Genomic DNA, 26,513 nt, shown 5'->3' on the forward strand with positions numbered 1-26,513 from the left:
GCTGAAAGATATACTTGGTGCTACACAAGATGCCACTGGAAAAATCAGATGAAAGACACAGTTGGTGAGGATGACTGTTGCTCTTTTTACCTTGAGAGATAGTATCTAGAGTCAGGAAAATGAGCAGCTATCTTCCTCCCTCCTGGTCAGACCACATCTAGAGGACCACATTCAGCACTACACACCAAATGGATGGACATTGTCCGATTGGAACTTGCCAAGAAGAAGAAGGTGGCCAGGATGGGAAAATGTACATTGTCAGGATGGGTTGAAGGAACTGGAAAAGGCTTCAGGGGAACAGAAAAGCTGTCTTCAAGTATTTGAGGGGCTGTTATCTGGAAGACCAGTTAGACTTGCTTTGCTTCGTCCCAGAAGGCAGAACAAAGGATAATGGGGAAAGTTGCAGAATCAGATTTAGGCTCAATGGTAATTACTCAACTAGCATTTATCAGGTGATTACTGTGTGCCAGGCACTATGCTAAGCACACTTCCTAACAACTCAAGCCGTACAAAAGTGGAACGGGCTACCTTGTTTTTTTTTTTTTTTCCCACTGGAGGCCTTCAAGCAAAGCCCTTACAATCACTTGTTAGGCATGTTGGATTGAGGTTAGACTGGATGATTTCTCATCTAAAGTTCCTTCTGTCTCTGACATTCTGAGATCATAATTATTTTTAGTGCTGTGTCTCTCAACACCTTTAGCCTAGGCCCTCTAGACTCCCTAATATTATAGCTAAGCAACAGGTAGCTAAGCAGTGCAGTGGGTAGAGTGCTACACCTGGAGTCAGGAAGACATAAGTTCAAATCTGGCCTCAGATATTTACTAGCTGTGTGATCCTAGGCAAATCACTTAACCTCTGCCTCAGGTTGCACATCTGTAATATGGGGATAATAATAGCACTTAGTGTTGTAGTGAGGACCAAATGGGAATAATTGTAAGGTGCTTTGCAAACATTAAAGTGTTATCTAAATACTAGTTATTACTATAACTGAGTCACATAGTCAACACAAGTGACAGGTGACAGCTCATGAGGAAACGCGATTGTCTCTCTTTCTTGATATCATAGCTGTCACTCACTTAGTCTTATGGGAGAATCTTAGTGCAAAGAATACTGGAATGTGAGTTATAATACCTGGGTTCAAGTCCCAAGCTTTGCCCCTAAACTCTAGACTTCAGTTTCCTCATCTATAAAATGATTTCTAACAGCTTATGAAGGTTTCTATGGGTTACATGCCTGTGTTTTAATTTATCAGAGACCATAACTGTTTATTCTCTAAGTACTTATGAGTAAGGAAACACAGACATTAAAATATACTGAGTACTCCAAACAAGGGAATAATGAGGTTGAGGGCAAAATGAATGGGGTGGAACATTCCTCTATTATGTGAAGGTGGAATTTGTGTATTTGTGTGTGTGTGTGTGTGTGTGTGTGTGTGTGTGTGTGTGAGAGAGAGAGAGAGAGAGAGAAAGAGACAGACAGAGATGGAGATGGAGAGACAGAGAGATAGAGAGAGACAGAGAGACAGAGAGAGGAGAGAAAGAAAGCACTTTATATTAGCAGCCTAATGCAAACTTGAGGTAAGTAAATGGTACCAATATATCTATATATCTATATCTAATGTAATATATTATTACATCATGCACACTTATTTCTTTGTGACTCAAGGTGTGCAGATAGCTTAGCCTGCAATTTCAGGCTATTGCTAGAGACTTAGATGAACACTTTTTGTTTTGTTTTTAGAGAATACAAAGCTATTATTCCTATTTTTTGTTGGTACAATTACAACATGAGACAGAGAAATGACAAGTCATAGGCCTAGGAGATATTGAAGAGCATTTAAAGGTCCCATGTAAGGACAAAGGCAAAGGGGCCAAATAAAAAGTTATTTTGGGTTTTTTCAACCTGGTTTGGGTTTATTATAGAGAATGCTGGTTTGGTTTATTAGCTGATAAAAAGCAAAATGCCTTACTGGAGGAACTTTCTGGGTCTAAAATGGATTTTATTTTGTGGTACAGAATTCAAAAAAATAATTTCTAAGGAATCATACAAATAGAGAAGTTCCTAAGTACATTTTCCAGATGCCAGGTGCTAAAAGCTACCTACTGGGCAATTCCCTCCAAAGCTCTCCCCTTTTCAGTTCTCTTTCAATTCTTTTGATTATGGCATGGTGCCTGCCTTAGTTGGGTTCTCTCATAGGCTAATATGCCTTTAACACTTGTTGATTTTTTTTTTAAAGAGAGTATGCAGATAGCTCAGAACAGTCTATAGCCAGCAGTAACAGGAGTCATAGTCAGTGAGAAGCTGGGGGTAGGCTAGAAAAGGAGACAGTTAATGTCTTGTCAGGGTACCTAGGAACTATTCAAAACTGCGAATCTTAAATCTATGCATCTGGAAGGTTTCCTGTGTGGCTTTTCAATAACTGCTCAGGAAAACACCAGTCAGGGCGTATACCTAGAAGAATGAAAATAACAGAGCCCCATAGCCTGCAGTCCTTCTAAAGGTCTCCTCTTCAATCCCATCCCATTCCTTTCACTTCTTTGCTTAATTCAAGCCTTTCTGTGAAGAAGACACTTGACACTATTTTCCTCACACACGGAACTATGTCTGGCCCTCAGCAGTGTCTTAAGAAGCCAGTGTGGCCTTGGCAATTTTTCAGGGAAAAAACAATGTTTCCTCAATAACAATGTCCAAAACAAACTGATACCAAGAAGATGAATTTCCTTTCCTTAAATCTACCTAGGGAACTAAACCATTCACAAAACATTTACTCTGAAAAGCACAGCTATAAGAGAGGGCTTAACACTTAAGAGTTTATTGTTGCTTTCCTAGGATAGCTCCTTGTCTGACCTCCTGAAGGTCAACACACACCAACAGCTCCAAGAGAGGGTGAAACACTTACTTTCCCTGAGGTAAGTAAGGTGTGACAACAGCACATCTGTGTTGTACAGGGAGGTGATTCGGAGAAAGTCCTCCTTGTTCATTTTGCACAGTTCCTTGCCATCCATGTTCTGGAACAAGGTTGTGTCGATGTCCATTAAGCCATACTCCTTTATTGCCCACTCCAGCCACTGGCGCACATGTTCTTGGGTCCACAGGGTCGGATCTGGATGGAGAAGAAAATAGAGTTAGCAAATCATGTCTGCTTAGCCAAAAGAGCTGCCCCTCCATCCACTCATCTTGTGCTATTTCTATGAAGACTTTCTCCAATGGGAAAAGTTTTTGTTCCCAGATGGGCTTTCCAATAGCACCCATCTGGGGACCACATCTGGAGCTGCCTGAACCACTTAGTACTTTGGGGAGCTTCTTAGACACTTCCTTTTAAAACCTGACAGGAGACTCTTTTAACTTTTAGGAGAGCTATTGGTAGGCTGGGTCTAGGATGTGATAGCATGAAAATGAAAATAAATACTAGCTCATAGACATCATCCTTCTCCCCCCTCTGCTCCTAGTGCCAACAAAACATGAGCAACCTATAGCTCAGAAATATTAGTGGTGGTCACAGAAGACCTCAGAGATGTTGGATGAATGAAGAAGATCAGACACTTAACGTGGCAATTCCACCTTCACATCCAAAGGCTGAGACCTTTGAGATAAGCCCAGGTTGTGGTTTCATTTCCATCAGACAATCCCAAACATGCAGCTGAAACTCATGAGTTAGCTAAAGTTCTATAAGCATTGGGCTGCTTTTTTGGACTTAAAAAAACCTCTGGTATGGGAGTGGGTTTCCATTTAAGGCTCTAAGCACTGTAGGTCTGGCGCATAGTAAGTGAGTAATAAATACTTACTGATTGATTGAATAGCATGACTATGTACAAACCAAAGGCTAAGAATTTTTGCTACTCTGAGATCTTTACAATCTATTCTTAGCGAGTCAAGGTTTGAGAGGTTGGAAAGGAGCCCCTTGATTGCAAACCAGTTATAAGCATCCCATGGTCTGTTCCTGGTGCCCAGAACTGAGGGTAAGAATCCTTGCTTTCTATAGCATCACTATTGCTACTCCAGAGGCAAAGAGCAGAATGCAACATGATTTGTTCTCTCTCTTCTTTTTGCTTTTCTGTTCCTTGGCATCATCCCACCTTTTAGCACCACCTCTCCCCAAGAGCACACAACCATCTTCCAGCCTCCTGTGGGGTACAACTCCCCCTTGGCTCCCCACAAGGACTGCCCCATTCAGCAAATGTCTCAGGTTTCCTTTTCCTGCCCCCACCAATTTACCTGACCTCTCCAGTTACCCTGTTCTTTTGCCAAAAAATATAACTCCTCCAAAAGTCACACTACATGCATACTCTCTCTTTCCTCTCCTCCTCCCTCTCTCTCACCCTTTCCCCTCTCTCCTTTCTCTCCCTTCTTCCTTCCTTCCTTCTCTCTCTCTCTCTCTCTCTCTCTCTCCTTCCTTCTCTCTCTCCTTCTGTCTCTTCCCTCCCTCTTTCTCCTTCTCTCTTTTCTTTCTTTCTTCCTCCCTCTCCCTCTCTCTCTTTCTCCCTCTCTCTCCTCCCCTCCTCTCTCTTTCCATCTCTCTCTCTTCTTGCTATCTCTCTCCATCTTTCCATCTCTCCTTCTCTCCCCCCTCTCTCTCCCTCTTTCCCTCTGTCTTTCTCTGTCTCTCTCTTCCCCCTCAGCCCATCTCTTACCTGAGTATTTTTTTCCATTTTATTTCCAGAAATAATGAAGAATATTCACCCCAGGGAAAGTGGAAACAACCTAACAACTGTTTCAAAACTCTGAAGAAAATATTCCTCTGTTGCTCAATTTCAGAGAAGATTAAACCAGATATTCTTTCATCTGATCTTTGCTCTTCTTAATCCCCTACCTTGTGTAACCACACCATACAGTCTCCCACACTCCATCTTGCACACTATAGTTCTAATTATTTTATTATTCTTTACCCACCTGCTTTTGGGCCCTGTCACAATATTATTTTTTCCCCTCTGCAGCACAATGACTTACAAATCTTCCACTCTGGATTATATTAAACTCTTCCAAATGCATTTTCTGGATGATTTAGATTTGGTTTCTTCCAATCTAAGCTTAAAGCTGATGATTAGTTAGGACCTTCATTTATATCTGTCTTAAAATGGGACCATAAATCCAGGTTATTGTTTTCAGATACTTTATTACCTTGATTTGTGGACTTGCTCAGATGAGAGGCTCTCTCCCTGATGCCCAGGAAGCTGACCTGAACTACACCAAAGTGACACCTCAATGATGCTTAAAGGTTTGGCCAGTGCCAGAAGAGCCAGTGAATTCCATGTTAAAATTCCTGTTTCACGGAAGTAGACTCACTAAATGAAAGGGCAAAGTTACTTCTTCTTCTTCTTCTTCTTCTTCTTCTTCTTCTTCTTCTTCTTCTTTTTAACTTAAAGGGACAAGTGATTGGACTGAACTTTTGGAGACAGACAATTCTGTTCAGCATAGAACAGTGGAAAGAGTGCTGGCTATGGAGTCAGAGGACCTTCATGATAATCCTGCCTCTAATGCGTACCACTTATGGGACCTTGGGCAAATCACTTAACCTCTTTGTGACTCAGTTTCCTCATCTGTAAACTGAGGAGATTGGCCTAGATGGTACCTGAGGTCCCTTCTATCTCTGGATCTATGACCTACATTTATTCTTTTTTTACTTTCCCCTGAACTCACAAAACATGAAAGAAGGGTGGGTCACCAGGGAAATACCAGATTATGCTCTGGAACCCTGCTTTGAGTCAAAAGACCTCTTGTTAGGATTCCTCAGAACCATGTAATCAAAATGAGATAACCAATGCAAAGTGCTCTGCAAGACTTAAAGCACTCTGTAACTGTTAGATATTAGTATTATTACTACCTAGAATGAGATAGTAATTACTGTTGGTTCTGAATATTTCTCTGACAAACCTGGCTGTCATATAGATTTATCAAAATGTAATTGACACAAATCTTGATGGGGGAAGTAGCTAATACACAGGATGAAGGAATCGTAATTTTAAAAATCTTGACAGGCTACAACATTGGGCTTAATTTAATATGAAATTCATTTGAGGTAGCTGTAAAGTCTTATATGTGGCTTTAAAAAATCAACTTCACAAATACAAGATGAGAGAGTCCTGTTTAGATGGCAGTCTGTCTGAAGGCTTATTTGGATTACAGGCTCCATAGGAGTTAATAGTATAATGTGGCAGCCAAAAAAATCAATGTAATATGGGACTGTATTAAGCAGTGCACAGCTTCCAAAGAGAAGAGGTGATAATCCTGCTGTACTCTGCTCTGATCAGACCACATCTGGGGTATTATGTTAATTTCTGTGCGCTGTGTTTTTGTTCTAAGCTACAGAATGTACAGAGGAGGGTAACTGGGATGGGAAAAGGTTTTTTGTTCATACTGTCATTTGAAAGAACTGGGAAGGCCCAGACTAGAGAAGAGAAGGCTTAAGAGGGAACACAGCAGCCTTCTACAAGTATTTGAGTATCTACCATGTGGTAGAGGGATTAGACTATTTTGCTTGGTCTCCAGAGGTTGGAACCAGGAGCTATGGGTGGAAATTTCAAACAGGCAAATTTAGGCTTGAAGTCAAGAAAAACTTCCTAAGAATTAAAGTTATACATATGTAGGATGGATTGCCTTAGGAGGTAGTGAGTTCCCCTGTTGTTCAGTCACATCTGACTCCTTTGTGACCTCATTTGGGGTTTTCTTGGCAGAGATACCAAAGTGGTTTGCCATTTCCATCTCCAGTTCATTTTACAGATGAGGAAACTGAGGCAAACAGGGTTAAGTGACTTGCCCAGGGTCACACAGCTAGAAAGTGTCTGAGGCTGGATTTGAACACAGGTCTTTCTGACTTCAGGTCTTGTGCTGTATCCACTGTACCACCTATCTCCCTCAGGTCTTCAAAGAGAAGCTAGAGAACCATTGGTCAGATAGGCTGTTGTGGAGATGTTTTCAGTGGTATGAGGTACACTAGTTCACTACTAAGTTGTCTTCTGACTTTGTTTCTGTGATACTGTATCTTGTGGTGAGATATCCCAGGCTGCCAGTTTTCAAAAGTGTGAGGGTAGGATGGGAATGGTGATAGGGTCAGTTACTACACAGAACCAAGGTCTGAGGAGACCAGTCTTTGATTTTGGGTGGGACATGGTGACTTGGCTTTTCAGTTTAAACCTACCTTAGTGCCAACACTATGTTTGAGGGAAGGGTGGCTTTACTTGGCCTATAGGCATATACAAGAGAACAGGATATAAACATTCTAATGAATTCCAAGAGAGGCAGAGAGACAGGCGACCAAGGCTAGTAACAGGATTATGAAAGGCAAAGGAACTTTTAGCATTCCTTGCAAATAGTTTATAAGATTCTGTCAGACCCATAAAACTTACATGAGCCCCACCCATGTTTCTCCAAGGCCTTTCCCTTTTCCCCTACCCTACCCTATCTGACTTGGCTCCATCTACACCTGCCTAAAGCCTTTTGTTCAAGAGCTTAAATATAAATTCCTATGAATTTTAAACCCAAAGGAAATAGGAAAGAGGCAGAATACACTTAAATTTCTTTCAGCCAAGCTAAGTTCTTCAGACCTGATAGTGAATTTCTTTTAGGGGTTTTTTATATAGCATTTACATGGGTTTTTCTTCATTTTCATGGCTTTTATAAAGGGGCATCTAACCCTTTCCCCTGCCTTTAGGCATAACTGCATTTAAACTCTCACAACTGGATAGGTGCTTCTCTAATGAAAGGTTTCTTTGGTAAGATATATTTCAACTTTCCTAAGTATCCCACTCTAATATTTCACATCATTGACAGATACGAGTGAATAAGTTAAGAGGGAATTCTTTCCATCGAGCTGAAACCCCCCACGATGAAGTTTAAGATTCTTTTCTGAGTAGCCAAGTAAACTTGCTTGATCCAGGATGACAGAATAGCAGAATGCCCAGTCAAAGGGTTCGATTGTTAAACAACATTTTTAATTGGTCTCCTTGCCTCAAAGTCCTTTCCACCATCCTCCACATGGCTGTCAAAGTAATATTCTTAAAACGTGGGCGTGACCATGGCATTCCTTTGCTCAAAAAAAATCCCCCAAAAACAGAAAACCCCATGAGTGGCTCCCTATCATCTCAAAGATTAAACATGAATTCTTATATCTGACTTTTAAATTGCTTCACAATCTGACCCTAACCTACCTTACCAGACTTAGGACACATTATTCCCCTTCACACATTCAACATTCCCATTAACTCGATTGCTTTCTTGTTCCCTCTACAGGACATCCCATTTTCCATCTTCCCAATGGGCTGTCTCCAGACACAAACATAGTCCCTATTCATCTCTGTCTCTTAGAATTCCCAGCTTCCTTCAAAATGCTTGCTTTCCCCAGCAGCAAATGCCCCCTCCATAACTATCTTCTATACATTTTGTGCTTCTTTGTATGGGCACATGTTGTACCCCTCAACAGAATATAAGCTCCTTGAGGGCAAGGCCTTTCAGTTTTGTCACTGTACCCTCAGCATCTAACATAGTGGTTGGCAAATATTAGGTCCTTAATAAATGTCTGTTGATTGGTTTTGATTCTAATAGTTAGAATCAAAATAAAGTTAATTATAATTAGAATCAAAATAATATGACTAACATAGCAATAAAAATCCCAAACCAAGGAAAATGTGTTTATTTTGTAATCATGACTTAACTCATTACACACATGTTAAAATATTCCATTTGCTAAATATAGTTGTTTCTATTTTAAAATAAAAATAGTAGTTGGCTTTGATTTTGGAAAGGTGGAACTCACAAATGCCAAAAATTATGAGTCTGATGGACAGAACAGATTTCTTTAGCTACCCTTCCACCAAGACAGAAGTATTGGAATTTACTGCCATTCAGAGTCAGACAGCCTGGCTTCAGCCCTCTTTATGGACCAATTAATAATAACTGTTAATATTTGTTGTGGTGTCATCATGGTCTTGGAAGAGAGTAGGACAGAAGAGGAGCTTGGTAATCGGTTCCCATTGTCCTCCCTTTCCCACCTTTTTCATAGTACCCTAGATAGTGGTGGCTACGAATAATATTAATAATAGCTAGCATTTTATGATGCTTTAAATTTTAAAAAGTACTATACCTATCTCATTTGAGCTTCATGACAACCCTAAAAGGTAGGTGCTATTAATTATTCCCATTTTACAGAGGAGGACACTGAGGCTGAGAGAAGTAAGTAATTTGCCCAGGGTCACACAGGAAGCAAGTGACTGAGGCAGGATGTGAGCTCATGTCTTCCCAATTCCATATAAATGGCATTTTCTGACTCCATCTCTGCAGACCTAGGAGAATACAAAACTAAAACCCATAACTAAAAGAAGATCTCAGTTTCAAAATACCTGCAGGGACAATGACCCTTCTTTCATTGGTGGTCATGTTAGGAGGGGGGCCGTTCTTCTCATCCATGTAGGTGTTGTAATTCATGGGATTGGACTCGTTTCCACCAACTAGTTTGCTGCATTTGTTAATGCTGCAGTCTACTGGAGACTCCCTAAAAATGGAGGGAAACAGAAATACTGTAAGGTATTGTCATCACTGTAGTCTGCTCTAACCAAGTGGCCACCCAGACTTGAAGGTGGACGTTTACCAAGTTCACAGAGAAGCAGAGCTCTTTACTAATCCATCGGGCACAATGTTTTCATTATCAGTAATAATAATAATAATAGACATAATAGTAATACTCTAGATGTATATAGCACATTACAGTTTACAGTATACTCTTATATAATTTTCTCATTCAACCCCAATGTGAACTCTGTTATTTAGATGGGCAAATGGTAACAATGATACTAAAATAGTTCAGTTATTTCAAGAATTTATAATTTAATCTGTGTGGGTTCTCTCTCAACTGATACAAATTGGCATCCCCCTGAGACTTGGTGGATGGTCTTCTGGGGTGGCTGTGAGCGAACAATTGATCCTTCTTCAGTAAGCTGGGAGTGAGTGAGCCTCTCTGAACTCAGGCAGACTGGACCTTAGATGACAAAGCATACAATCTGTTGTGAGGCCCAGGCTCCAAGCCTTTCCAATAAGGAAGAACCTGCCAAAGCTTGGGAGCCAATGACCAAGGCTTTGAGGATCTGATGACGATGGTGATCACTCACACTTGACGTAACACTTTACAATTTACAAAGTACCTTTCTCTGCAGGGATTCTTCTCCCCATTATTCAGAGGAGGAAAACTAAGTTTAGGTGGCTTACTCAGGATCATACCCCTAACAAGCGTCAGAGCTGGGATTAGAAACTAGGTCTTCTGACTTAGTCTCTGTGACAAATCAGTTTCAAAACAGCTGGTTGTCAACTGAGGCAGAAAGAGAACTCAGGAGTCTTGATTCCCAGTCCCCCGTAAGATAAAAGTTACAGCCCCTAAGCCTTTGGTGCCCTCAATGGCAATATTCACAAAGGAAACAATGCGGACATGCTTAAGTGACTTGCAATGTAAGTTACTCAAGAGTCACTCATTACACAAGCCCCAATTAGGACTTAGCATCTTGCGACATCCATGCCCAGATATAGTCAGAGTGACTTGTCCGTTTTACCACAAAAGCAAACAGCAGATGCATGAACCTAGAGTACTTGCCTTGGCCTCTTCAGGACTGATCCCTGGAGGTACAGTCCACATAGGATAACTGAGCACCACCATGTATTTCACTGGACTCTCAAGTCAGTCCTGGGTTTTCCTCCCATGCTGCCCAGGCTCACTGCGACAAAGAAAGCCCCCTGGGCATTAGGAAAGCCAAAGGATGCTGCCCAAAGGCCAAGAACAGGCTGCTGCTGCTAAGGTTATAGCCAATAAGGAACCTTGCAAGACAGATGCTTTTTTCAAGGGCTCCCGACCAAAGTTTCAGACCCAAGAAGTTCAGATAAGGTTCAGATAGACGGTTTCCAGCTCTGGCATATTTGTCTGCCTTGTTCTTGCCAATGACTCAAGCATAGCTTACCATCATTTTTTTTAAAGGCAAGCAGATGAAAGGCAGATGAAATCTCAAGACAGTCTGAAAAGTGTTATGTAGCCCAGGGTCCCCCATGGCCACTCAACCAATGTGGTAGCAATGCTGCAAAAAAAAAAGAGAAAGAAAGAAAGAAAAAAAAGAAAGGAAAAGAAAAGAAAAGAAAAAAGGGAGGGGAAATGTGGCAACCTGGAGAAAAGCCACTAACCCAGAGGGAAAGAATTATAGCACAGTGCACCCCAAAGACCCAGGCAGGGTAGAGGAAGTCTGAGCACATTCAATAAAGAAAATTAAATGAATTTGTTTCTTAATCTGAAGGGAAAAAAATATTGAAGATCACTTATCATAGCTGGGAGATAAATGCTCCACTGAGATATTAGAAGTCAGACGGTAATTTTTTCCTGATGTCTTACAGGGGGAAACATGGCCTGAAAATGAAAATAAGATGTATAACTTACACATGTTAGAATTTAAGGTTTTACTATTCGCCTACTGTTTTTCCAGGCAGAGACCCAAAAGCCAGCCTTCAGAGTCCCAAATTGCTGAAGGTTTAATGTCCCCACAGCAGTTAAGAGAAGCAGTAGCACATCGGGGTGGGTTTTTTTTTTGTTATTTCATTTCATTTATTTAAGCAGAGTTTGGTGAATTGACTTCTGCTTCTGAAGGCTTGGCTTGAGATGACATACCCTAGAAAGACACTGCCTTTGGGTTAGACCCTGCCCAATATGCTCTTTCCTCCCTTAACATTGGGGGCACTTTCTTATTAGACCTTATAGGCAAAACAAGAAAAGCAGAGGGCTACAAGTTTCAGTCATTGACTTTCCTTGGTTAGGGAAAAACTGCAGAGTGGACAAGATGGAAATTGAACAGGCCCTGCCTATATGCAAAGGGAGAGAGGTCTAAACAGAAGAAAAGAAATCTCTAGAAATCATAGAGTTAGGGGGAAGATATGAAGGAGATTAAGAACTCTCCCAGCTGAGTCCCATTTGAGACTTTCTCTGCTTTTGTGGTGGTGGTGAAGGAAGACAGGTAGCTGTTTTCACCTCTGACCTATTCCTCCGGGGACTTCTGGGTTAATACCTAGTCTCAGGAGAAGCAAAATGAAGAAAGTGGTCTCCCATCCTAATAGAAATTTAGGGAGCTGCCCAAAATATGATGCTAATGGAAGACCTTCATGTAGTTACTAGCAGCACATGCTAAGTTTTGACTGCACGGGTTGTCCCTGTTACTAGGGACTTTGAAAAAAAAATGGATATGGTCAAATTGCAGGTATTGCCTGAGAAATGTGTGCTCTACGAAAAGGGGTATTAAGGATTTTAGAGAAAAGGAAGGTTACATCTAATAGGAGACAGATATGTCTTCCATGGAAAAGGAAAAATAACCCTAGAAATATAAGGAGAATTAGAGGAACTAGGAAACCACAAGCAGTAGTGGAAGGTTGAAATAGGGACTAGGAAAAGTGGAGCTTCTTAAAAAATTGTTGGCAAGCACTGGATACTTGTGTCAGGTGCCCATTTTCTTTGTAATAGGTAATAATAGTATGGCACTCCTCACATACACATGACAAGTTTGTTCTCCTATTTTTATCTGTTTGCTATATTCCCTACCTATTCCCCCACTCCTGCATACACACCTGCCCCATGGCTGCCTAGTTGGGTGGGGCAGGTGGGTACCACCTACATCGCCAACTCAGGAGTTAAGAACCTCCAGGAAGCTGAGTTCTTTTACGATAAGTCCCAACCCCAAATCACAGACAACCCTTCTTTCAGACCAACTTCCAATTTGGCCATCTAGCTCCAGAAGACTCAGACTGGTCAGAAAGAGAAAAAAAAAAAAGCCATACATTTACCTGCCAGACTGCTAGGGCTCCCTCCACTCTCAGAGCTCCCGAGGCATTGTGAGCCCCCTGAGATTACCCAAGCCTCTCTCCCTCTCCCATCACACTGAACAACTATTGCTTCTGGTACAGGTGAAGCACAACATAAAAGCTACTCTTTAACAAGGCAGCTGGAGCCTATGAAGAGGGCCCGATGAAAACAAGAGGGAGGAAGTAGGGGAGGGAAAGTGGGTTTTGTTCTTCAGCCGGCCGGCACTGCAGCTAATCGGTATTGAGACCTGTGCTTGCAGCTCAGAGGGTGTCAGGCCATCAGGCAGCTGGTGGCAATAAGATAGGTGATTGAAGGGCCTTGGGCTGCCATAATGAAGCTGGGCAAAGGGGCCTAAGAGGGCACAGCTTAACTGTCTCCGTTGCAGGGGAGAAGGAGATAAAAATATAAGGCAGGGCATCAGGGGTGAAGAAATCCTCTGGACTGGTTCTGACTAGGGACCTTTTTTTATTTTTTTGGCCTGTGATGTAGATGAACATTGGATCTAAGATCAACGAATCTGAATTCAAATCCCAGGGCTGCTAGTGACTGCCACTGTGATTGAAGAAAGTTACTTCGTCTCTTAGGGCCCTGGTTTCCTCATTTGTAAAATGAGGAGAATGGAATGGATGATTTTTAAGATACCTTTGAAACTCTAAAATGTATGTTCCATCTAGCTCTTTTTTTCATGTACTTGGAGAGGAGGTCTTAAAGATGAAGTGCCCTTTTTATTTCTCAAATGGCAGGTAATTTAAAATAGGTCAAGAAGTTTGAAGGGCTAGGGAAGAGGAAGAGGACAAAAAGCAAAATTGTAGCCCCAGTCCTGCTATTTGAATAGCTCATTTTTGAAAGGTGGCATGGTGTGATAGAGAGAGTGCTGGACCTGGAGTCAGAAAGATCTAGATTTGTGTTCTGCCTCTGATACATCCTGACTTCGTAACCCTAGACTAGTCACAGAATTTCTCAGTACCCCAGGCAACTCTCATCAGGAGCTCTGAGTACTAAGAATACCACATGTCTGTTTGGTGAGTGAGAAATACTCTTTTACACCTTCCCAAATCTGCATGGTGATAGCTAAAACCACAGCAGCCCCACTTAGAGGTAGAGGCAAATAGGTGGCTCAGTGGATAGAGTGCAGAGCCTGGAGTCAGGAAGACCTGAGTTCAAATATGGCCTCAGACGCTCACTAGCTGTGTGACCCTGGGCAAGTCATTTAGCCTCTGTTTGCCTTAATCCACTGGAAAAGGAAATGGAAAATCACTCTAGTATCTTTGCCAAGAAAACCCCACATGAGTCCATGAAGACTGAGACACAACTGAACAACAAGCCCTATCTGGACACACAAGTTTACAACTATGCTTATTATAGCTTAAAATGAAATCTTCTTGGGGTCAGTCAGTCAAAAAGCATTTATATTTAGCATAATTTACTATGTACTAGGCACTGGGCTAAACACTGAGGACACAAGAGCAAAAACAGGGTCCCTGCTTTCAAAGACCTTATATTCTGGTAATGGGAGACAACGTGCAAATAATAATGTACATATAAGATGCATATGGTGTAAACGCCAGAAAATTTCAGAGGGGAGGTGTTAGCAATGGAGGTTGGGGTTGGGAGACTAGGCAAAGACTCCTGTAGAAGGTAGAATTTGAGCTGAATCTCACAGGAAGCTGAGGAAGCTAAGAGGCAAAAGGCAACGAATTCTAGGCATTAGGGGCAGCCAGTACAAAAGGCTGGCAATGGAAGTTGGTGTGTCATATGTGAAAAGTTGCACTAGGCCAATGTATCAAGCTCCTACTGTACGTGAAAAAGAGTAGGGAAAGTATAAGAAAGCTGAATGCTCTAGAATCTGCACTTTCAAATTGTGATGCTAGAGAAGACTTCTGAGACTCCTTTTGGACAACAAGGAGATCAAATCGGTCAACTCCTAAAGAAATTAATTCAAACTATTCACTGGAAGGTCAAATACTAAAGCTGAAGTGTGGCCCCATGTGGTCCAAGATGGGACTCATTGGAAAAGACTCTGATATAGGTAAAGATTGAAGACAAAAGGAAAAGGGGACGGCAGAAGATGAGACGGATAGATAGTTTCATGGAAACGACAAATATGAACTTGGACAGACTTTGAGAGATAGCGGAGAATAGAAAGGCATGAAATGCTACAGTCCATGGCGTCACGAAGGGTCAGACATTACTAAACTACTGAGCAGCAAAAAGTGTAAGAAGACTAGAAAGGAACAATGTGTACAGTAACAACATTGTAAAGACAAACGACTTTGAGAGATTTAAAAATTGATCAACACAAGAAGTAAACATGATTCCGCAGGAATGACGAAAGCATGCTAAGCACCGGCAGACAGAAATGGAATGGCCTCAGGGAGCACGTTAAGACCTATTTTTTCAACGTGGCCAATGAGGGAATTTGTTTTGCTTGACTATGTACATTTGCTGGAAAGGTTTTGTTTTTCTCTTTTTTTCAATGAGGGAGAGGTAAGAGGAAGGGAATAATGTTTTTGTTCATTGAAAAAAAAATTAAATTAAAAAAGGAAAACTAGAAAGGTAGGAATGGGATAATTTGTGAAGATCTTTATATGACTAATAGAGGATTTCATATTTAATCCTGGAGATGATAGGGAGCTATTAGAGTTTACTGAGTCAAGGATAATATGGTCAGATCTGAGCTTTAGGAAAATCACTTTGGCAACTGAATGAAGGATGAATTGGAGAGGGGAGAGACTTGAGACAGAAAGGCCAACCAGCAGACTTATTGCCGTAGTATAGGCAGGGGCTCTTATATTTTTGTCTTTTTTTATCCCTAGCAACTAGAACAGTGCCTAGCATATAGTAAGCTCTTAATAAATGGTTATGGATTAATTGATTGACTCACCAAATATATTTTAGCTGCATTATGGAAAGTTAGTACAGTATGATTTATGGCAAATATCAAATGGCCCAACCAGATTAAAATATAATTGGAAAGTGTTTAACAAAATAAATAAAAATACAATACAACCTCGATAATGTTAATTTGTGGTTTTCTAAGTCAATATGCTCCCATTTCTGAGTTTGACACCAATGACTTATAGTTTGACACCAATGACATGGAAGATGCCCAAAATATAGACTGGAGGAACAGCACAGAATTTAGGATCATTATAGAATGTAACTTTATGTGTAGATAGAATAGATATAGCTGTAGGTATGGATATAGAAATAAATACACTGAGATGTAGTATGTGCAGCCTTCAAAAAGGCTCCTTCTCCAGTTCCTCATTAGAGCAAAACATAGTATATTCTCAGAGGTTAGGCTGGTATCACACAAGCTCCGATAGGTTCCACCAAGCCAGACAGGGTTCAAGTATGGGCCCAATAATAAACTGACTATCTTCTATTCAAAGATTAGCTTTGTTAAATATAAAGAGGACTTTGAAGGGAAAATAAGTCTTCTAAGACCTTGGCATGAAATCAGGTAAAGCAAGTCATTCCAAGAGATGAAACTGGAAGAGGAGAATATCATAATGTAATTAAGTTCAAGTATGAAGAATGCAAAGAAATATGGCAAGACCATTATGAAATCGTGCAAAGCAAAAAACAAATAGAAAAATCAAACCCTGAAACACAGAGTATATATGCTAATGATATAAAAGAGGAAAAGTGAATGGGATGAACAAACTCTCTCAATGAAAACTTAGTGAAAGCAACTAAAAATGTTATGTCATCTTAAGCTGGGTGGTACAGTGGATAGATAGCTGGGCCTGGAGCCAGGAAGACTTATCTTCCTGAGTTCAAATCCAGCCTCATACACTTACTAGCTGTGTGACTGTGGGCAAGTCACTTAACACTGAATGCCTCAGTTTCCTCATTTGTAAAGTGAGCTGGAGAAGAAAATGGCAAACCACGCCAGTATCTTTGCTAAGAAAATGACAAATGGGGTCACAGAGAACCAAACCCGACAGAAACAACCCAACAAGAAGACAACAACATTTTAAATACTAAAATTGGTTCCTTTAAATGTAAATAATTACAAAGCTTAGTTATATTGATGCTCAGTAAAACATTTATGATCAATTTTTTTAACCAGAAGGAAAACAGCGAAAGGAAATGAAATGGAACACATCTACCAGTTTCTGCAGTGATCCATTTTTATTGCTTATGATAATGGAACCACTTCATTTGCTGTGTTTCATAACTTTAATACAATATTGATCAAGTCTATAAGACAAGGTAGCGCCAGATAAGAAAAAGAACTTGAGAAAAGCACTAGACCAAACGTATCCAAGTTGGGAGTGACACAATTTTAAAGATAGGAAAAAAATAACCATTTTAAAGTACCTACTATGAGACAGGCACTGTGCTAAGCACTTTGCAAATATTATCTCATTTGATTCTCACAACAACCCTGGGAGGTAGTACTGTTATTATCCCTCTTTTATAGTTGAGGAAACTACAGCAGAAAGAGGATAAAGGACTTGCCTAGGGTCACACAGCTAGTAACGGCCTGAGGCTGAATTTGAAGTTAGTTCTTCCTGAATCCTCGCCTAGTGCTCCATCCACCGCGTCACCTAACTGCCCTTGAAAGATCTTTGTAAAACAATTTTCAAGCTATCTCAAAGAGGGAAAGATTCCAAAAGAATGAAAAAGATCAAACAAACAAACAAAAAAGGTAACCAAGAAGCCATCAGTAGGACCTTGGCGATTCTATTGATAGAGCACTGAGTTTGATGTCAAGAAAACCTGAGTTCAAATCCTACCTTGTATATCTACTGAATGACCTTAGGCAAGTCACTTAACCTCATCTAGCCTTAGTTACTTTATCTGTAAAACAAGGAACCTGGACTCTAAAATCTCTCCCAGCTTTACATCTATGATGTGTCATCTCTATAAAAATTCTTATGAGACTGGTCTGTGCACACATAGAAATAATCCTTCATGAAAATCTTTCAACCACAGTTTATTCTTTTGCAAAAGATTATGCCTAAGCTCCTTTCCAGTCTTCAATCCCTATGATTCTATGAATACATGAGAAGAAAACAGGAAGGCTTTTGTATAAGATATTCTACAAGAGACCACAGCTTCAAAGTCATAAAACTGACTGAGAGGTGCAAAGAATAGAATATCCTGTTGTCTATTGTTTTTTGATTAAAAAGAAAAACAAAAACACCTTTGACTCATAGAACATAATGCATCCTTAATGACCCTCCTGAGACAATACCTCTGCCACACATATGTTAAAATCATAAAAAAATTCTACGACAAATGCAATCACAGAAATAACTTTGAATAACAATCTGCTAAGTATTGATATCAAGGGAGGTATAAAACATGGAAACGTTTACTAATTTAGGTGTTTGTCGATGTCATGGAGAATTCCTTCGCTGGAATACAAACAAGGGAGGGGTGCTCCTTTTAATACTCCTGTTCACAGATAACATAACACTAATGGTGTCAAGGCCTATAATGTTAAAAAGACTCCTTGCTCAAATCCATAGTCACTTGAAACATATTAAACAACCACATTGGGAAAAAAAAAAGATAAAATTCAGATTGCTCAGATAGAAGCTTGCTGATTAGATGAGCAGCCCATTGAGTCAACACATATATACACACACACAAATGGTATTGCTATATTATACTGACTCCCTAAGACTGTTAGTTGCAGACTAGATCCTAAACTGCGTTAAGAGTAACCTTCCTCATTGGGGGTTTGAGATACTTATGCATATACACATACATATACACATATGTGTATATATATGTATACATAAACATATACATATATAGATATGTGTGCACATATATAAACATATATAATACATATGCATGTGTGTGTGTGTGTATACACACATGCACATAAGAGGCAGCATGGTATTATGGCTGGAGAGCTTCCTGAAAGCCAAGAAAACCTAGGTCCAAACCCTGCCTCTGACACATGCTAGCCATGTGACTCTGACATAATTCTCTAAATAGCTTCTCTGGGCCCTGGGCAACTCTCTGAGACTATAAGTTACAGAGAAAATGGCAACCTGCACTGGTAGAGGGGGTTTCCTCACCTGGAAGTTCCCTACAATAATGAAAATGCAGGACCAGTCCATAACATATGTGTTTATATATTTCTATATGCAACAGACATGTATACCCATATATGACAGGAGCTATAAATGGACAACTAACTAGGAGGAAGAGACTAGGATGTATTGCATGTGGGAAATTATTCAGCCCTTTCAAGAATCCCCTATAATTGTCTTTTTTAAAAAATAACAGTAATATTCTCATGGTAATGCTATATGGCTGCTCCTTGTGGATTGAGGCCATAGGGTTCTAGATAATAAGATCACATAGATTTAGAACTGGAAGCTCTCTAGTCAAACCCCCTTATTTTACAGATAAGGAAACTGAGGCCTAGAGAGGTTAAATGACTTCCCAAGGTCACACAGGTAGTAAGTGACAGGGGCAATATTTGAATGCATGTCGTCTCCCTCAAATTTTCAGGTGACCCAAAGAATATTGGAAAGATGCACTCAGGTATAAGAGAGCTACAGTATACCACAAACAATGACTTACTCATGAGGAGTGGTATACCACCCCCTGATAAAGTCATGTATGACCAGAACAGGAGGGGCATTGATCATATTGTTAAGAGGGAAGGGTAACAAATGAACAAACTGTGTGCAGCACTGGCACCTATGTGTATTAACAGAATTAGTGAATGGCCTCCAACATATTGGGACAATCTTGTAGGAAGGATCTATGGAAAGACACGGGTAAGAATCCCAAAGGCTAAGACTAAGAAGTCTAAAGGAACTGTGATCCATACCCTGGAAGGGGTACTTACCCTGATGACATCACAAGTCCCTAGAAACCGTGGATTTAATGGACAAATTAGGATTTAATGAACAAATTCTATCACTTAGTCTGAACTCATAAACACAACTTCACACACAAGGTTATTAGTGATCAGACTTATGCATCTCAGAAAGCAGAAACTTGGAATATTGTTCACTAGCCAGACAGGTGGAACAAATGTGGCAGTAACATTCTGTACATGAAAGAAATGTGAAGAGCATATGTCCCTTATACCTAGATATCCTGTTCATGCAGGCCATACAGTACTCTTACAATTCAGGACTCAGGTTCCACACTATGCACAGGAGGCAAGCAGTTCGTGCATTTCCTCTCCACAAATTGGTATTCTTTCTTACACGGGATGTTTTCTCCAATTCCCGTGGTTGAGACAGGATGCAGCTGAGAGCTATTTGCAGACCACGTCTTGGATCAAGCCACTGGAATCTGCATCTAATACAGAACCTATGGGCGATGCTGTTTCAGGGACAACCAACCCTGACAAGCTCAACCACAGTGGGAAAATCTGAGGAAAGAGACAACAAAACCTCCCAAAGCAAGGGCAGCCCATACTGCCGCTGAACCTCTCAAAGAGCACGCTTCTCCACCTGACCCTTAGCCGCTGCCCAAATGAGTCATAGCTAAGTCATAGCCAAAGCAAGGCTCAGCATAACCCTGCTCACAAAACACCCCTCCACCCCCCCCCCCCCACACCCTCTTTACTCTGTTTTTTTTTTTTTTTAAAGCAGAAAGGGCACAGTGGTCAAGGAATCTCAGACTGTTATAGCTGGAAGGAAACTCAGGGACCATATAGTCCAATGCCTACATAAAGCATGAAGTCTGTCTAACTCAAAGTGGTCATCTGACCTCCTTTGAAAACCTCCAATTACGGGGAACTCATTACCTGATTCCTTTTCACTTTCAGACCAAGGAATCCTGTTCTATTTTGTTATACAGTTATCCCTTCCACATGGTGGGGGTTAGGGGCATGCCTCCCCCACCTCTTCCATCTCCACCATCGCCACCCCACCTTGATCTGGAAAAACTGCTAAATGTTTTGGTCCTTCCTTCATACCAGAGAAGAAGTCTGAATTATTATGGCATCAAAACATAGAATATGTTGATATTATATAATACTATACATATATTTTATGCATTTCTGAGTTTCTAAACTTTTCCCGTGTTGTTTGCCGGCCTTCATGTGTCATCTGTGGCTTCTGCAAAACTCCCAAAAAAATTCCCATTTAATTTCTTCTGATGACCTGAAATATATCGAAACTGCATTGGGGAAAGTCACAATGTGGAAAAGATAACTATTTTTTTCTTATATTTAGCCAAAAAATCAATCTCCCTGTTAATTAGTAATAGTTAATATTTAGTCCCATAGCTAACAAATAGCAGAGCCAGGATGCAAACTCAGAACTTGTGACTCCCAGGTTAGTGCTCTTCCTATTTCCTTGGTCTGAAAGTGAAAAGGAATCAGGTAATGAGTTCCCCGTAATTGGAGGTTTTCAAAGGAGGTCAGATGACCACTTTGAGTTAGACAGACTTCATGCTTTATGTAGGCATTGGACTATATGGTCCCTGAGTTTCCTTCCAGCTATAACTTCCTTTAGTGCCTGGCACCTACTATATGCCAGGCACTGTGCTAAGCATTCTACAATTATTATCTCATTTGATCTTCACAACAACCCTAAGAAGTAGGGGCTGTTCTAATCCCCATTTTACAGTTCAGGAAACTGAGGCAGACAGCTATTAAGTGACTTGCTCAGGGTCATATACTCATAAGTATCTGAGGCTACATTTGAATTCGCCACCTAAGGGCATGTTACTTCTAACCCCTGGTCCTCTGAAGTCAAACAGAACATGTCCTTTTTCTACTGTGTAATCTTTCCAGTATTTGACAGCAGCCCTCATGTCCCTACTGGATCTTTTCTTCAACAGCCTCGGCATCTCTAGTTCCTCTAACTAATCTTTGAATGACAAGATTTTAAAAGCCCCTTGCCCTATTCTGCCTTTTTCTACATGTGCTCCAGCTTGTCAAAATTTCCCTCAAAATGTGACACTGTCAACTGCATACAATAGGCCAGACATACGACCTTAACACAGTCATCTGTGGGATAAACTGAAAAAAGCTAAGGCTCCAAGAGTTAAATGGTATCCCAGTTAGTCACTGGCTCCTGCCTCTTCACAGAATGACAGAATTTTAATTTACTGCTTTTTTCCGTCTTCCATAGAAGCTGCGAATCCACCGTGTTTCTCCCTGTTTGTTGACTTTCCCACGTCTGGACCCAGAGCCACAAGGAAATCCTAAGCCCTCCGATCCTCATGACATAGCAGAGAACCGGCTGAATAATCATGGATCTAGAGGCCATCTTTCTAAATTCCTCATTCAAAAGAGAAGGAAACTGAGACCCATAAAGATTAAGTGACTCGCTCAAGGTCCCATAGCTAACAAATAGCAGAGCCAGGATGCAAACTCAGAACTTGTGACTCCCAGGTTAGTGCTCTTCCTACTGCCCCACGCCACTTCAGCCGTTTCCCTCATTCTGCCTCTAATTAGCTTTGCGTTTCAGTCACTCCATCCGTAAAATGGGTAGTATCACCGATTCTTCCCACTTTGAAGAACTGTTGTGCGTATTTGAAATGAAGGGACTCCAAAAAAGCATAAAAGGACATAAGCTTTGGCAAAGAATAAAATACAAGATAACATAATTATTCCGTAAAAATAGGCTACTAAAGGCAGCATGGCTTAAAAGCTAATGAGGAAGACGTAGCTTCCAACACGTACCGGCTATGTGACCCTGGGCAAGTCTCTCTCCATGCCCCAGCCAATGACTCTCTCTAAGATGGTACTTTTCAGAGCAAGAGCTGATATGCATTGGTAGAGGGAGTTTCCTTATTGGGAGTTCTCGATACTTATTAAATCACAGGTCCGATCAAAACTTAAGCCTTCCCTGCCTCACAAAACAACAGCTGCTGCAGCAGCACAGCAACAACAAACTAAAGGCAAAGGCAGACGTTAAGTTGAAAAAAATGTTAATAGCTTGACATCAATTTAATCATGGTTTTTTTCCTTTCTGTACCAATTGCAATACCTGATTTTCACCCTCTAGTGAATAGTTCCAGCTTAAGTATGAGCATTTTTCTAGAATATTCCTGCTCAAGTTAATAGAAAAAATTTCAAGCTAGCAGACGCAGAAACATTGGGAAGTCTAGAGAGACCAACTGACTTTCTCAGTATCATTCATTAGACAGTTAGTAAATGGCTCGGCCAGGCTTTGAACCCAGGCCTCCTGACTCTAACTCTTGGCACCACAAGATGTACGTAGGTGAAGAAGATTCATTCGGCATCAGTAACAGCTTGTGCCTGGCCTACTTTGTGGCTGGTAGGGTCTAGTGTATTTCTGCCATTTCTCCCAAAGGGGTCAGATCTGTATGAATGCATCAGTCATTCCGATGCTGCCTGTGACTTACTGTCCGGCCAATGCCAGGCTCACTGGCCTATCTCTAGAGGGCAGGCCGATCCTTGTGACATCTGCAGCTTCCTAGGTTGACTACCACATTTACTGGGGAGGCTGCAGAACTAAGGTTTGAAGGGTGATTCTTATGGGGCCCCTCTCTGTCTGTGACTAGAAGATCTAAGTGCCTGAGACTTCTTAGGGAGAATAAGAAGAAAACATTTACTCACAAATCCTATTGTGAGTCAATCTGAACCCGCATAAAAACAGATTCTGTAGTTTAGTGTCTGTCTGATTGAGGCAGCTGGTGGCTCAGGGGATAGATCACCAGGCCTGAGTCAAAAAAACCCAAGCCCAAACCCAACCTCAGACACATGCTAGTTATGTGACCCTGGGCAAGTCACTTAACTTCTATTTGTCTCGGTTTCCTCATCTGTAAAATGGGGATAATAATAGCACCTACCTCACAGGATTGTTGTGGGGATTGGATGTGATAATATCTGTAAAGTATTTAGCATAGCTCTTGGCACACCTTAATGAATGCTTATTCCCTTCCCCTTTCCTTTCCCCACTTGGTAGTCTGCAGACTCGATCCTTGTCCCGGCTCCCCTGGTCACTATCCGTGTTACTTGGAACAGAAAAACATCTTACCCTCCTTATGTCACAGGGTCACTGTGAGACTAAAATGTAATAATGAATATAAATGTTCTAGAAAAATATGAGACTGTTGTAATCATCATCTCTGTGGATAGATTTTTTTGGTGGTGCAAAAAAAAGTATCAGATAATAATTAATAATAATAATAATAATAAATTCCATCTTTGGGGTCACAAGTTCAAAGGATAGCAAGTGAGCCCCCAGGATCAGGGGGTGCCACCAGGCTAAGGAAGGCCAACTGGCCCAAGTTGGAAACAGAACAGGTTAAACAGAACAGGTGCTGATCAGTAGCAGAAAGAGACCTGTGAGTTGGCTACGGCACTGCCAGCCTACGTGTGATAGGGAGCACCAGCTTCAAAAAGCAGATCAAACCAAAGGACATTGTACACCAGTGACTAGACTATCATTGTAGATAGCTGGGTTGCTCTTGTCACAATGTTTCTGAATCTTAGTCATGAGCTTAGGGTATAGTAGGATATGGACAGGCAGATACCACCTTAAGAATCAGAGAAAGAACTGATAAATAGAAGTACTTTTAGAATGATTTCACATATATACATATACACATACATATATACACCTATTTGTGTCTAATGGTAGCCAGCTGTAGGATGGGGGAGGGGGAGGAGAGAAAAAAAGGGAGGAAAATAAATTTGCATGATAACTTTATTATATATTTAAAAGAAACAGCAAGTTATACAAAACAGATTTGCAGTTTCATGTGCAAAATAAAAAGTATCAGCTAACAATAATAATTAAAAAAGAGTCAGTTTGGTGGAGAGCCGAACCTGGGGTTAGAAAAACTCAGGTTCAAATTCTTTAACATTTAGTAGTTGTGTGAGCCTAGTCTAAACCAGGGGAGGGGAACCTGTGACCTTGAGGCCTTCTAGATCCTTAAGCAGCCTTTTGACCGAATCCAAATTTTACAGAACAGATCCTTTTATTAAAAGGATTAAAATTCCCTAGTCTAAACACTCACTGTTTCTGAGCATCAGTTTTCCCACGTGTAAAGTGAGGATAATAATATTATCTGTAGAACCTTCTTCACAGTTTTATTATGAGGCTCCCATGAAGATGAAATTTTGTCAACTTTAATGTGTGACGCAAATATTGGTTATTATCAGTGTGAGAGAGACAGAGAGAGACCAGAGACAGAGAGAAAGTGAGACGACAGACAGAGAGACAGACGGAGACAGACTTCTGAGGCTCTGAGCTGCTGTGCTGCCCCAAAGCCTGAGAAGGTGGCTGAGATCCCAGGCACTGTCTGGTTTTGGTTAGTGGGATTGAAATGTGGTAAAGTTAGGGGTTCCCACATGCAGGTCTGGAGGGTACTTGTTGCTCCTTGAGAAGGAGGTGGTGGTGGCTCTGACTTGGCTATCTACACTATCACTCTCTTCCTTTATTGTTACATTCCCCCCTTCAACTTCCTTACCTCTCTCTACAGGTGCGTCTCAAGTTTATATCTTTAGCCTTGGCCTCCCATGACCAAAAGTCTTATCTTTTCAGAACTATTCAGCTGGATATTTCCACCTGGATTCTTTGCCATTATATTAAACTCAACACATCTGAAACCAAACTCATCTCCTTCCCTCCCAAACCAACTCCTCCTGCTTTCCTCACTTTCCGTGAATAATGTCACAACGGACACCTTAGGGCTTAACGCCCTTTAGTCATCTTTGACTCTTCCTTCTCTTCCTCTCTCTACATCTAATCAGTTACCATGTTTTATTTGTCTACCTCTGAGGGTCCTCTCCTCTCCTTTTCTCTTTAACTGCTAATACCTTAGTCCAAGTCTTCCTTACTTCTTGTCTGGACTATTCATATAATCTCCTAACTGGTCTCCCTGATCCTAAGCTCTCTTTCTCCAATCTACCCTGCACTAATCTTTTTAAAGCACTGCTCTGATCATTTCACTACTGTCTTCTAAAGCCTTCAGTGGCTCCCCTTTGCTTTTTTAATAATTAGCATTTTATTTTTCCCAATTACATGTAAAAACAATTTTTAATATATTTTTTTTAATTTTGAGTTCCAAATTCTCACCCTCTCTCCCCTCCCTGAGACTCCCCATTGCTTATTAAATAAAGCTCAGACTCCTTAGTCTGTCATTCAATCTGTACAAGCCTCTCAGGATTTGATTCCAGTCTACCTAATCTGGCTCTTCCTCCCACTATTCTTCTACATGTAATTATGTTCCAGTCTAAAATAGAGTACGTCTCATTCTTTCAATATACCTTGAAGTTTCCGGCTCCTATACGTTTACTGATGCCATACCTTCTACCTTAAGTGACCTGCCTACTTCCCTAATCAAAATCCTATAAAACCTTAAAGGCCATCTACAAGTATCACCTCCTTCATGAAATCTTTTTGCTACAAAGTAATTTCCTTTCCACTCAACTCCTATATAATTTTATTTGTGCCATTATTATAACCCATCTGTGTAGTATTATGGCTATCTAAAACCTTTGCTTTATACCTGGTATTAGAGTGGACATTTGTTGAGGGCCCTGAACATGTCTTATTCCCTCCCTCTTTCTTTCCTTCCTTTTTTCCTTCTTTCCTTCTTTCCTTCCTTCCTTCCTCTCTCTCTTCTTTCTTTCATTCTCTTTCTTTCTTTCTTTCTTTCTCTCTTACTTTCTCTCTCTCTTTCTTTCTTTCTTTCCTTCTCTTTCTTTCCTTCTCTTGCTTTCTTTCTTTCTTTCTTTCTTTCTTTCTTTCTTTCTTTCTTTCTTTCTTTCTTTCTTTCTTTC

General features: G+C 40.8%; 1 protein-coding gene across 5 annotated transcripts in view; it reads right to left on the reverse strand.

Annotated features, from left to right (window-relative positions):
- Window positions 1–26,513, reverse strand: part of FLI1 (Fli-1 proto-oncogene, ETS transcription factor) — a 166,700-nt gene that overhangs the window by 51,699 nt on the left and 88,488 nt on the right. For all 5 annotated transcript variants that reach the window (XM_027877651.1, XM_027877653.1, XM_027877655.1 and 2 more), the window contains 2 exons: window positions 9,333–9,484; window positions 2,900–3,103 (listed from right to left, as the gene is read on the reverse strand). In XM_027877651.1, coding sequence (XP_027733452.1) covers window positions 2,900–3,103; window positions 9,333–9,484 — 356 coding nt within the window. The remainder of the gene's footprint in view (window positions 1–2,899; window positions 3,104–9,332; window positions 9,485–26,513) is intronic.

This window comes from Vombatus ursinus, unplaced genomic scaffold (genome assembly GCF_900497805.2).
Source record: "Vombatus ursinus unplaced genomic scaffold, bare-nosed wombat genome assembly UNPS02014813.1, whole genome shotgun sequence".
NCBI lineage: Eukaryota > Metazoa > Chordata > Mammalia > Diprotodontia > Vombatidae > Vombatus > Vombatus ursinus.